General features: G+C 46.4%; 1 protein-coding gene across 1 annotated transcript in view; it reads right to left on the bottom strand.

Annotated features, from left to right (window-relative positions):
* Positions 1-1,127, bottom strand: part of GALNT12 (polypeptide N-acetylgalactosaminyltransferase 12) — a 38,367-nt gene extending 37,240 nt beyond the window's left edge. The window contains exon 1 of the mRNA XM_072842076.1: positions 763-1,127. Coding sequence (XP_072698177.1) covers positions 763-1,127 — 365 coding nt within the window. The remainder of the gene's footprint in view (positions 1-762) is intronic.
* Positions 1,128-12,879: the final 11,752 nt, after the last annotated feature.

Below are 12,879 nucleotides of genomic sequence, written 5' to 3'. Positions count from 1 at the left end.
CTTGGCCTTCCAGGGCGACCTTTCAACTCTCCAGCTGGAGTGCCCTCCCTTCCTGGTTCATTCAAGGGCCTGGCACACCCAGATAAGTGAAAGGGGAGCCTATCTCCAACTCTAAGAGTTCTGAGTTTCACCAAGGTAGGGACATACTGGCAGAGCTGGGGGTACGGCGAAACCAGGAAGCACCCTTAGACCTGCCTGCCTAGCTCCAAGCCCCCGGCCACTTTTTCAGGGCCGAAAGACAGACAGACCTTCTTTCTCAAGGGGGAAGGAGACAAGAGACCACCTAGTGAAAGATCCATCAATTTCTGAGGCTTTGGGGAATCCCTGAGTGGCTCAGCGGTTTAGCACCTGCCTTCAGCCCGGGGTGTGATCCTGGAGTTCCGGGATCGAGTCCCGCATCGGGCTCCCTGCGTGGAGCCTGCTTCTCCCTCTGCCTGTGTCTCTGCCTCTCTCTCTCTGCCTTTCATGAATAAATAAATAAAATCTTAAAAAAAAAAAAAAAGGAAGCTCTATAATTAAAAAAAATATTCTGGGACTTTGCTATTTTCATTTTTTAAAAAACTCTCGTGTCCCGTCCCCCTCCTCGCACAGGAGCCCTTCCACTGCGCACTTCCGAGGAAGGCTCAGCAAGACGCGCGATCCCCAGGCATTCCGAGACCCTGGTTCCACCCTGCCCCTTCAGATAGAGAAACTGAGGCCGAGGCCCCCGCGGGCCGCGTGCTCCGCCCCCAGCCTCCGCCGCGCCAGCCCCCGCGGACTCACAGCGGGTTCCAGCGCTCGGGCAGGCGGCGGTGCAGCGAGATGCGGTCGCTAAGGTAGATGTTGATCTGGTGCAGCCGCACGCTCTCCTCCTGCAGCCGCAGCTCCTCGCCCTGCAGCTGCAGCCGCACCGCCTCGCCCCGCGCGCCCAGGGCGTCGCTGGGCACCGGCGGCCGCGGCAGGACCGGGGCGCGCCGCCCGGGGCGCGGGGCGCGCGGGGGTCCCGGCTCGGCCGCCCCGGCCCCGCGCCGCGCCCGCAGCACCGAGCCCAGCCCGGCCAGCGCCAGCAGCGCCAGCAGCGCCAGCAGCGCCTCCCGGCCGCGCCGCAGCCCCCGCGGGCAGCGCCTCCGCGCCGCGCGCCCCCACATGCGCCCGCCAGCTGGGGCCAGCGCTCGGCTCGCCCGGAGGCGGCGGCGCAGACCCGGACCCGGATCCCGGAACCGCAGCCCCGCGCCGCCCCGCCCCCGGCCCGCCCCACCTGCGGGCCGCCCCTTCCCCGCCCCCCGCGGGCGCCGGGCCTCCCCTGGGGCCCCGCGGGCTGGCCGGGCCTCGCCCCTCCCCGGGGCCGCGTGCGTTGGGAAGGCGGTGGCGGCCGGTCAAAGCCTGAGCTCAGCGCCCCGCACGTCGTCCGCGCGGAGTAGCGGCTGAGTGCACCCTGCAGGATGCTGTGAATTTTACTCCCTTATCCCCTCTGACCCTAACAGGGGTAGTAGTAGCATTATCGACTCCGTTTTACAGATGAGGAGACTGAGGCACAGTGAGGCAGATACACCCCAGATGGCCCCGGGGGGCGGGGGGGGATCCCTGGGTGGCTCAGCGGTTTGGCGCCTGCCTTGGGCCCAGGGGCTGATCTTTTTTTTTTTTTTTTTTTTCCCCAGGGCCTGATCTTGGAGACCCTGGATCGAGTCCCACATCGGGCTCCCTGCATGGAGCCTGCTTCTCCCTCTGCCTGTGTCTGTGTCTCTCATGAATAAATAAAATCTTTATATAAAAAAAAGATGGTCCCTGGGGGCCTGTCGGCCTAATTATAAATTAATTTTTTATTGGTGTTCAATTTGCCAACATACAGAATAACACCCAGTGCTCATCCCAAGTGCCCCCCTCAGTGCCCGTCACCCAGTCACCCCCACCCGCCCGCCCACCTCCCTTCCACCACCCCTAGTTCGTTTCCCAGAGTTAGGAGTCTCTCATGTTCTGTCTCCCTTTCTGATATTTCCCACTCATTTTTTCTCCTTTCCCCTTTATTCCCTTCCACTGTTTTTTTATATTCCCCAAATGAATAAGACCATATAATGTTTGTCCTTCTCCGCGGAAGGTGCAATACTGCTTAGATCCCTTAAATAACACACCTTCCCCTGGCACCCTGTTGGTCAATCTCGGTGTTTTTTACTCCTCACTTTACAAAAGCCTCCAAGATACTGATCACGGGAATGAGCTCCCTCAGAGAAACATATGCAGAGGCACCCATCATATGATCGCACACCACCCCAGGCCATTCATTCCCCTGACCTTGGTCAGAAGTTTCCTTTGAGGGGATTGAACAAATGAAGGAGCCACCAGGCTGCTGGAAATACTTAACAGTTTCAAGACTAGAGTGAGGCATGAGGCTGTCTCCAAGGCAGAAGATTGTAGGATGGGCAAGGCAAAACAAAATCAGTGATCAAAATAAACAGTATTTCAAAAAAAAAAAATCAAAATGAAAGCAAAAAAAAAAAATCTCTGATGAACAAAACACAAAAATTTTAAATAAAGGTAGAATCTGATGCTGTGCTCGCATGGCTCATCTCACTGGCCTCACTCACGCTAAACACAGCCCTGATTCCATGTCTTGATTTTGGTGGGGATTACAAGGATATATAAGTAAAAAAATATCAAGTTTTTCTTCTTTTTTAAGATTTTATTTATTTATTCATGAGAGACACAGAGAGAAGCAGAGATGTAGGCAGAGGGAGAGGCTCCCTACAGGGAGCCTGATGAGGAACTCGATCCCAGGATCCTTGGGATCGCGACCTGAGCCAAAGGCAGACATTCAACTACTGAACCACCCAGGCGTCTCCAAGTTCTTCTTTTAAAAATAAGCACTTGACTTATGAAAGTTGTAAGTCAATTCAAAACATAAAGAATAAATAAAAAGACAGAACTAACAGAAATGAAAAAAGGGAGAAGCCCTGGCCTCCAGCACAAATGCTGAAGTCCTCAACTTGACAGGAAGAGGCCCTCAGAATGTGACTCCAAACTCTGCAAGGTCTACCCCATACCACTCTGGAAGAAGGGAGAGGAGTCTCGCTGTTCCATATTTTTGCACATGCTGTTCTCCCTGCTTGGAATGCCCTGGCCCACCTGGCCCACCTCTATCCACCCTTCGAGGCCAAGCCAAAAGTCACCTCTTCTGTGAGGCCTTCAGCAACTTCCACGGCCTTATAGGCAAGTACGTTTCAAGATTTCATCATCCTTGTGTGTATGGGTTCCACCAGAGAAACAGAACCAGGAGGAAATATGTTAAGAGATTTATAGAAAGGAATTGACTTACACAATTGCCCGGGCTGGCTAAGCAAGTCCAAAATCTGTAGGGCAGGCCATCAGGAAGTGAAGCAAGAATCTGCATGAGCTGAATCTGCAGTCCATGGGCAGAATTTCTTCTTTTCTAAGGCAGTCTCAGTTCTGCTGTTAAGGCCTTTCAACTGATTGGGTCAGGCCCATATAGATAATTTCCATTAGTTAACATCAACTGATTACAGACGTCAGTTATACCTGCAAAATATCTTCATGGCAACATCTAGGTTAGTGTTTGATCCAACACACTGGGGATTAAAGCCTAGCTAAGCTGACGCATCAAACTGACCATCTCTATTAGTTTCCCAGGGTGGCCATAACAAAGTACCACAATCTGGGTGGCTGTATTCCCTTTCAGTTCTGGAGGCTAGAAGTCTAAAATCAATCTGTCCTACCAGCAAGGCCATGCCTTCTTGGAAGGCTCTAGGGGGGATTGCATTCCATACTTTTCTCTTAGTTTCTGGTGTTGCTTGAAATCTTTGCCATTGCTTGGTTTATGCAAGCATCACTCCAATCTCTGCCACCATTGTCATTCTTCTGATGTGCATCTGTCTCTATGTGTCTTCTATTCTTCTTCTAAGGACACCAGTCAAATTGGATTTGGGCCCACTCTAATGACCTCATCTTAACTTAATTATGTCTGTAAAGACCCTATTTCCAAATAAGGTCACATTCCTGGGTACCAAGACTTAGGACTTCAACATATCTTGTTGGGGGACTCAATTCAATCGGTAACACCATCATACTTTGTTACAATGCTTGGTATGCTGGATCGTGTTTAATTTAACCATAGCCTGTAACAACAACAACAACAACAACAAACAACAACAACAAAAAGTAAGGGACTTAGAGTACAGGCTGTGGTCACTTCATGATCACAGAGCTTAGTATAGTATCAGACACAGAGAAAGCACTCAATTAATGGCTGCTTTTGTGTCCCCTGCTCCCTTCCGTAGGCATTTGTTTGAATTCCCCAGAGAGGTATCTGATGGAAGGCACAACCTGGTGAAGTGCAGGGAGGAGTTACTCCCAAAATGTAACGAACATAAATTCTTCAGGTCTTGTTGGAAGGGCCTGGGTGGTAACCAAATATGGGAATTTTCAAAAGTCTGCTCCTAGAAACCCCAGGGGACCACCCAGGAAGGTTAAAAAAAAAAAAAAGGCTGGTTGGGTGGGGCTCGAGTTCCCTTCCTTAAAACCAGAGTGTTGACACTTTTATCTGCTTAATGCTTTGAGCTTCCTTCTTAGATTATAGCACCCTCCTTCCCAATGACCAGAAGAACCTGTAACAACACCAAATGAATTGTGCCACTCAAGCCACAGCAGGTCAGTGGCAGAACAGGAAATAAAACGGAGTAAAGGTGTGGCAGACACAGGTGGATGTCTGCCAACACCCATTCTCCTCTCCTTCCTTAACAGTAGAATCATGGGTTTTTGTTTGTTCCTCTGGGCCCATGGTCTTCAAACATAAAGACTAGAATCTCCAGCCTCGTTTGCAGGCAGGGCATGACCACGGGACTGAGCATGCAGCCAATGGGCTGTAAGTGGGGTTGGTGCTTCTGAGCAATGTCCTTAAAGGAAACTTCCTTACCTTCCCTCTTCCTGCTGGCTGGACTGTGGATATGAAGACTAGAGTTCAAGCAACCACCTCAGGTCATGAGGTCAAAGTCATGCAAGGAGGGTGGTGAAACAACAGACCAGAAGGAACCCAGGTCCCTAACACTGTGGACAGTGAACCAGTCCTGATGGGCTCCTTCCAGGCTTTGCGTGTGTGAGGGAGAAAGAAGCTTCAGTCTTGTCTGAGCCACTGTTTTTATGGGGTTTCTGTCCCACCCAGCCAAATCTAATCGCAAGTGATATGCAGGATAAACTGCATAAGAATTCCTCCCAAATCTGGCTCTGACAGATGTCAGATGTGTGGCTGGTTTTAAAACAAGGCTGCAAATTATTTGACACTCCCTTGCCTCCAATTGGGGCATACCTGTAACTGCTTCAACCATTAGATGATGATAGAAGTGAAGCTCTGTGACCTCACTGGCTAGGAATAAGAAGCCAGGAAGCTTCCATCTTGTTTAGAGGATCACTGTTCTTGGAGCCTTGAGCTTCCAGAGAAGAAGTCCAACTATATTGGTATCATCCAGTTGTGCCCAAACCTCTGCTGACCCAGCCAGTCCTGGCATCGAACAGGTGAGTGAAGAAGCCATCTTGGAAGTGGCACCCTAGCCATTCAAGTCACCCTGGCCATTCAGGTCACCTCATCTGTGACCCCAGACATCATGGAATGGAGAACAGAGGTGCCCTTTTCAAATTCTTGACCCACAGGATCCATGAGTACAATATAAGGTAGTTGTCATTTTATACCATGAAGTTTGGGGATGATCTGTTATTGAGCAATAGATAACTAGAACAAATGGATGATTTTAGTCAATGGGATTTATTTATTTATTTATTTATTTATTTATTTATTTATTTATTATTCATGAGAGACAGAGGGAGAGGTAGAGACACAGGCAGAGGGAGAAGCAGGCTCCCTGCAGGAAGCCCGATGAGGGACTTGATCCTAAGACCCCAGGATCACGACCTGAGCCAAAGGCAGACACTCAACAACTGAGCCACCCAGGCGCCCCTAGTAAACAGTTTTTTAATTCAGGAAATATTTATTAATCATCCACTATGTGCCAGGCACCATGCTAGGGTCTAGGCATGCTATAAAGAGCAAGTTTCAAAGAGAAACAAAACCAAATACTAGTTAAAGTGATGAGGACAGATCTTAATCAGTAATGCACTATTGCAGTAGGGAAGAGGGCCCAGCACTAACTGATCCAACTTTGATTTATACACAATGACTGAACATTCTAAATAGAGTCAGGGAAGTGAAAAATTACAAAGGAATGATCAGTGTAAATGCTGATAATGCCAGCTGTGTCTGTGGCTGGCACGTATCAAAGTTAGGATTCTATTCTCACGCAAAACCTGGGAGGCAAGAGGCCCTATCCTTCCCAATGATTACATTTGTAAAGGAAAGGCTTTTAGTCCTCGGAAAAGACATTCTAGATTTATAGGAAATACACATACATCTCAAAGGGCTAGAGAAAGGATTTATAATTGTAAGCCCTTCTTACTAAACTCTCTAAGAAAGGGTAGTTGGGGCCGACAGTTAGCTGTTGGCTATGATAAACAGTCAATTCTTTGGATAGCCGTGAGCTTCTTCCAGCAGATACTTAAGGGGGGCTGGGGTCATGCTGCCAGTTCAGTCTTGAGCTGTTAAAAACTCTGTTGCCGTTTAAGTCTTTAATATGAAAGCAGGTAGGTATATAAAACCGTCTGCGTTCAGAGCCTTTCCTCTTTATAGGCCAAGCTTGAGGCCTAGATGAGAAATGGGCTCACGGGAGCCTGGCTAGGGTTTGATCAAGAAGAGAGTCTTTGTCACAAGAGAGATTTTTGACATCATGGTGCTTAGAATGCAATGGAATAGACAGGTATTAAAAAGGTAACCTTCTAGAGTTGTGGTTAGCATGTTGAAGAGGAATTACAGGTGCTAAAAGGGCTTATAATAGATTAGTTGAGGATTTTAGAAAGGCCCCTCTGAGAAAGTAATGTTTACATGGATATCTGAATGTTAAAGTGATATCAGGGATTTGAAATCATATTTTAGGTTAACGTGGAACTCCCTTTGCTAGTTCCCAGCTCAGGGCAATGAATAAGCTGTTTTTTTGTTTTTTAATTTTTTACATCCTGGGAAGCTACTTCCAAAGCTTTTTTTTATCAAATATTCTCTATTCTCAAGACGACCACAGCCAAAAAAAGTTAAGAGGCATAAATCTGGTCCAATGCTTTCATTTTATGGATGGGGAGCCTGAGACACAGAGTAGGGAAAGGGCCCTCCAATAATCTGGTGTCTCAGGTACAGGTATGATCTCACCTGCTGCCCTTGTAGATTCATAGCTGCCCTGGAGGAAAGTGGCCTGCCCACCAGCTGGAGGAGAATGGGCTTAGAGTGAACCTACAAAGCAGCTCCCACGTAGGACAACCTGCTGCAGACACCAACTGGTAGGAGGTGATTCCACCCATGGGACAGAGTCTGCCAGTTGGTACTAGAAGGCAGGTGTGAGAGGAAAGGCCTGGAGCTGTGCCTTCTGGACTCCGTCCAGACGCTCAACACAATTAAGATCTGCGGTCAGATTAGAAAACAGACAAGGATTACAACTCATAATGTCTTGGATCACCTTACCAAATTGGAATGCTTCCTAATACAAGCTCGGCTGCAGAGAAGGAAGTGACGGGCCTGACACGACACGGGTTCAAGTCCCAGCTCATAGTAAGAGCTGTCATTTACTGAGCATCTGTGTGTGCCGTAAAACACCAGACCTTATTCTTCATGTCCCATCTCATTTCACTGTCCTGACAACATTGCATGGTAGACAGAAAAGGAAGTTTTGGCTCAGGGAGGGGAGATGATTTTAGCCAGGGCTGAAGGACATGGCAGTGGCAGAGCAATGATCTGAGTCCAGGCCCCTTGATTCTGAATTCAGGATTTTCCACCACACAGGATTTACTGGTAGACTGCTATGAGATCAAAAGGCAACTTAGCTTCATGTGTAGACGCACAACTTCACAGCTCCCTTGCCTGACATCATACCTCAGCCCCATCACATTGCTCTGTGACCCTATGCAAGTCACTTAACCTCTCTTGACTCAGTTTGCTCATCTGTAAAATGGTGGTAATAAAAATAGCACCTCTCAAGTAGGATTTTGGGAGGACTGAGTGATGTAGTCCACACAGCCAGCCTCCCCAGGCTCAAAGCAGGGTGGGAAGAATTTCTGGAAGGGCAAACGGAAGGAGTCCAGCACTTTGCCATTCAAAGAGTGGTCCATAGACCAGCAGCACTGGAACCACCTGGGAGCAATTGGAAATAGTACAGCTTGTTAGTACAGGTAAAGTACTAGGGGTGGTCAACAGTGACAAGCTGGCACCCACAGACAGCCAATTCAGCTGGGACCTTAATTCTTTTTGCTCCACTTCCCAAATTGAGTACCTTTCCTTTCCTTGGGTTTGTTGTTCTTTTGGAGAGCTTATTTGTTTTTTTGGCTACACCATATCATTTCATCAGCTGTTCAACCAACAAGCAGACTTCTCTAGAAGGCACTTGTGATTTGTTGTATTAGCTCCCTTCAAAGGGGTCATTACATCCCTTTTAGAGTTTAACCTGATGTACGGTAGATGTGGTGTTTCAAACATTGGTGGAGCAAAGATGGCTGATTCAATCAATGATTAGGGCAACTTGATAGCCATTTGGAAAAAAATAAACTTACATCCCAACCTCACACCCTACACCAAAACGAATTCCAAATGATCTAAAGATGTTAAAATAAAATAATAAAAAAAATCCAACAAGTATTGGATGCAAAATCCCAGAGACCATTGTAGAAAAGATATATAAAGTTGACTACATAAAAATCTTAGTATTCTGTAAGGCCCAAAATAATATAAACTCAAGAGACAAAAGACAAATCAGAAAGAGATATTCGCAGATGGCATTTATCCAACAAAGCAACAGGGAAATAAAAAGAACAGAAATAAAAATGGCTGAATGATTTAAATAGACAGTTCCCCCAATAAAGAAATGAAAATGGTCTAGAAACGTATCACCATGTGTTCAATTTCTCTATTTAAAATGAATGCAAATTAAACTTACTCTGAAATATTTTTTCACTTATCAGATTGACAAAGATTTAAAAGGTTATTCATTCCAGTGTTGGCAAGGATGTGAATAAACAGGCTGTATATTCCTAACACTGTTGGTAGGAATGCAAACTGGTATAACCTTTTAGAAAGCAATTAGGCAACATTTATTAGAAGTGTTAATGTTCGGGCAGCTCTGGTGGCCCAGCGGTTTAGGGCCACCCTTGGCCCAGGGTGTGATCCTGGAGATTCGGTCGGGCTCCCTGCATGGAGCCTGCTTCTCCTGTGTCTCTGCCTCTCTCTGTGTCTGTCATGAATAAATAAATAAAATATTTTTTTAAAAAAAGAAGTGTTAATGTTCATATCCTTTTGTTTTTTGCTTTTTCAAGAATTTTATTTAAATTCAATTTGCCAATATATAGCATAACACCCCGTGCTCATCCCATCAAGTGCCCTCCTTAGTGCCCATCACCCACTTACCCCATCCCCACCACCCACCTCCCCTTCTGCAACCCTTTGTTTCCCAGAGTTAGGAGTCTCTCATGCTTTGTCTTCCTCTTTAATTTTCCCCCACTCAGTTTCCCCCCTTTCCTTATGGTCCCTTTCACTATTTCTTATATTCCACATATGAGTGAGACCATGTTAATATCCTTTTGATTCTGCATGTCACATCAACAGAAATAGATTCACAAGTGCTCAAGAGATGGGCTTACAGGAAGCTTATTGCTGTATTGTGTATAAAAACAAGAAGTTGTTAATAACCCAAATGCCCATTAATACGAGATTATAAAATAAAGTATTGCACATTCATACACTAATATACCACAGTATCCCTAACAAGAATAACACTAATTCTAGGTGTTCAACATACAAATGTGTTTAAGATGCAGTGTCAAGAAAAGCAAGCTATAGAACTGTATAGATGGTATGATCCTATGTTAATAAAATATGTTAACATATATAAAGGAAAAATCTCTAAAGAAATATTCACCAAACTATTAACTATTATATTTATTTCTGGTGAATGAGATTCTGTGGGACTTTCCTTTTCATTCAACTTATTCATTTTTTTCAAATATTTGTTAATTACTTACCACCTATGTATCATTGATCTCAAGGTGCTCACATTCTATATTTGCACAACATTGGAATTCTTCTCAACGAACATTATTGTCATATTAGGGAAAACAAATTAGACATTTAAAAGTAAATAAATACTCTAGAGATTATTTTACTTCCTGGCCCTTCCTACCTCCTCTCTAATCCACTGCACAGATCTCTGGAATTCAGTACCCCTGCTCCCTCACTTTTCCTACCACTACCCAGATCTTGCCCAGTCTTTCTGCCCAACTGGTGGCCAAGCTCTCTCATGAAGCTGTCAGTGATACCTCCAAATTGAGACACCTTCTTCTGAATTGACAGTGAAAGCTCATAAACTATCCGCTCTGCAATCATGTGGAATTCCCTGGGATCCAGGGGCCATCCCTATCATCCCTAATATGCCATCACACACACAATGCCTAGTGCACAGAAGGCACTCAATAAGCGTTGATTGGATGAGGACTGTGTTGGTGATGGAGGTGCACGCCTCAGATCACCCTTCAAGAGAACCTGCTGGGGGGAGCACAGCTGATAGAGCCTCCAGCTGCTATGCCTTCCAATCCTTTATGAATTTCTTGCTGAGGCTATGTTTCCCCTGGTTTCTCTCAGCCAGTGACTTAAGCATGGGTGGTACAAGAACCCAACTGCTACTGTCTGATGCAAGACACCCTAGTAGGCCATCTTTACCTGGGGACTCCCCATTGGCTTGGCCAAGACATTTCCAAAACTGCAGAGCACTCTGGAGCCATCCTACCCCAGCCTCTCCCATTCCCCTCTCCCAGTTGTAGCATCTGCATTAAGGTCTGAAGGCCCTCCTTTCCTTTTCCTCCTTCTTCCTCCTTTATCCAAGCATTTCTCTTAGGTAAAAGACAAACAAACCCACCTTGGCATTTGGTTCTCAGAGGACCCAAAACAACACAGGGATCAATGAAAAAATACTGGAAGAGAGTTCATACATAATAAGACTACAGATACACTTGCATAAGAGATTTATGTACAAAGATGTGCTGGATCCATGCTTCAAAACCTATGTGCATGTGAATCATCTGGGGATCAGGTTGATGTGCCAACACCATCTGGTTCAAAAGGTCTGGGGTGGATGTAAGATGCCATGTTTTTAAGAAGCTTTCAGGTGGTATGGAGGCTGCTGGTCCAAAGACCACATTTTGAGCAGCAAGGTACTGGAATAAGTATATGCACCACTGGATCTCTCTCATCTGATGACTGTGGGGATCATAGCAGCAGGCTTCAACCTCTCTCTGGGTAACAGTTGGGTTCAGCCAAGGAGGAGCACTAGAGGGCAGGAGGAGGGTGAGGGCAAAGATTTTATTCCTCTGGGGACTGTTCCCTACGAGGTTATTGTAGGTTGGCTGCGTCTCTCTACCCCAGGTCCTAACTCCTATCAGCTAGATCTCTCCATTTTCTCTCTTACAGAATTTCAGTAACTGTTCCCTTCCTTCCTCCTTCAGGCCTGGGGTGGCAATGGCTCCCTACTGTTAGCAGCTTTGGACGACTGCACCAGTTCTTGGGGCACTTAGTAAACTCTGCCCGCAGTTCTGTAATTAGTCCTTTAATAAATGTTCCTCATTTCTTCAGCCAAGTGTACCATCTGTCTCCTGCTGGGACCCTGACTGCTGTAAGCACTGTCAGCGCAAGATTTTTTATAACAAGCAGAGCACAAGGTAACTGTGCATCATTTAAAAATGATTAAATAAATTATGGTACATCTTCTTAATGGTGTTACATGCTACCACTAAAAAGGATACATTAGATCTGTATTCATATTCACCTACCTATGGAAAGTTGCCCAAGCCATTTGTTAAATTTTTTTAAAAAGCAAGATTCTGAATAGTCTGCATAGTATGAATTCATTCATTCAAAAAGTAAAATATGCATTTGTTAAGGCAGAGATTGCAGGGGGTGACAACCCTGCCTCTAAACGAACCAAACAAAAAGAAGGGTACAGTGGCAGGGGGAGTGGTGAGGATTTTCCAACTCCCATCTCTTTCCATCACTTATTTCTGCTTTCCTGTGCAGTAGCTTCATTCCCAGGCAGACTGTCTTCAAGTGGCGGCAGAGCAAACACCAGCATGGCTTACAACATCTGGACATCCTGACAGCTGACAACCTCAGCAGAGAGGTCTTGTTCCCAACTGCTTTAGCAAAAAAAATCCTGGGCTGAAGCAATCAGGGTAGGCTTGGGCATATGCTAACCACTGAATCATTCTTACAGAGTGGGTAGGGAGGCTCCCTAAAAGAAAGAGGACATTTCTTCCGGAGTGGGAGAAGCAGGGCAGGTGTAACAGCAGATATTCACTCTTAAGGGAATATTTGTAGTAGACATTTTTAAAAAAATATTTTATTCTTCCATTCATGAGAGATAGAGAGAGAGGCAGAGACACAGGCAGAGGGAGAAGCAGGCTCCCTGCTGGGAGCCCGATGTGGGACTCATCCCAGGACCCCAGGAACACACCCTGAGCAGAAGGCAGATGCCTAACCGCTGAGTCACCCAGGTGTCTCGGTGGTAGACTTTGTTATTCTTTTTGGCCGCCCAGCATCTGAAACCCCTTCCTATCCAGGAGAGTCTCCTACCTTCTAGGGCACCTATACTAGAGCCTACCTCCGGCTATACATGCTGAAAATGCCAGAAATGCACTTTCTCAGCCTCCCATTTTATCAGGCAAAACACAGGACCCAGGCTGAGCCATTGACATGCTCTAATCTCAGGCTGGAGATTGTAATTCTGGAGCTGGTAATTCCAGAAAGGGCCTGTGCAGACTTCA

The sequence above is a fragment of the Canis lupus genome, chromosome 10, assembly GCF_048164855.1.
Source record: "Canis lupus baileyi chromosome 10, mCanLup2.hap1, whole genome shotgun sequence".
Classification (NCBI taxonomy): Eukaryota; Metazoa; Chordata; class Mammalia; order Carnivora; family Canidae; genus Canis; species Canis lupus.
This window is presented reverse-complemented; position numbering and strand designations above follow the sequence as displayed.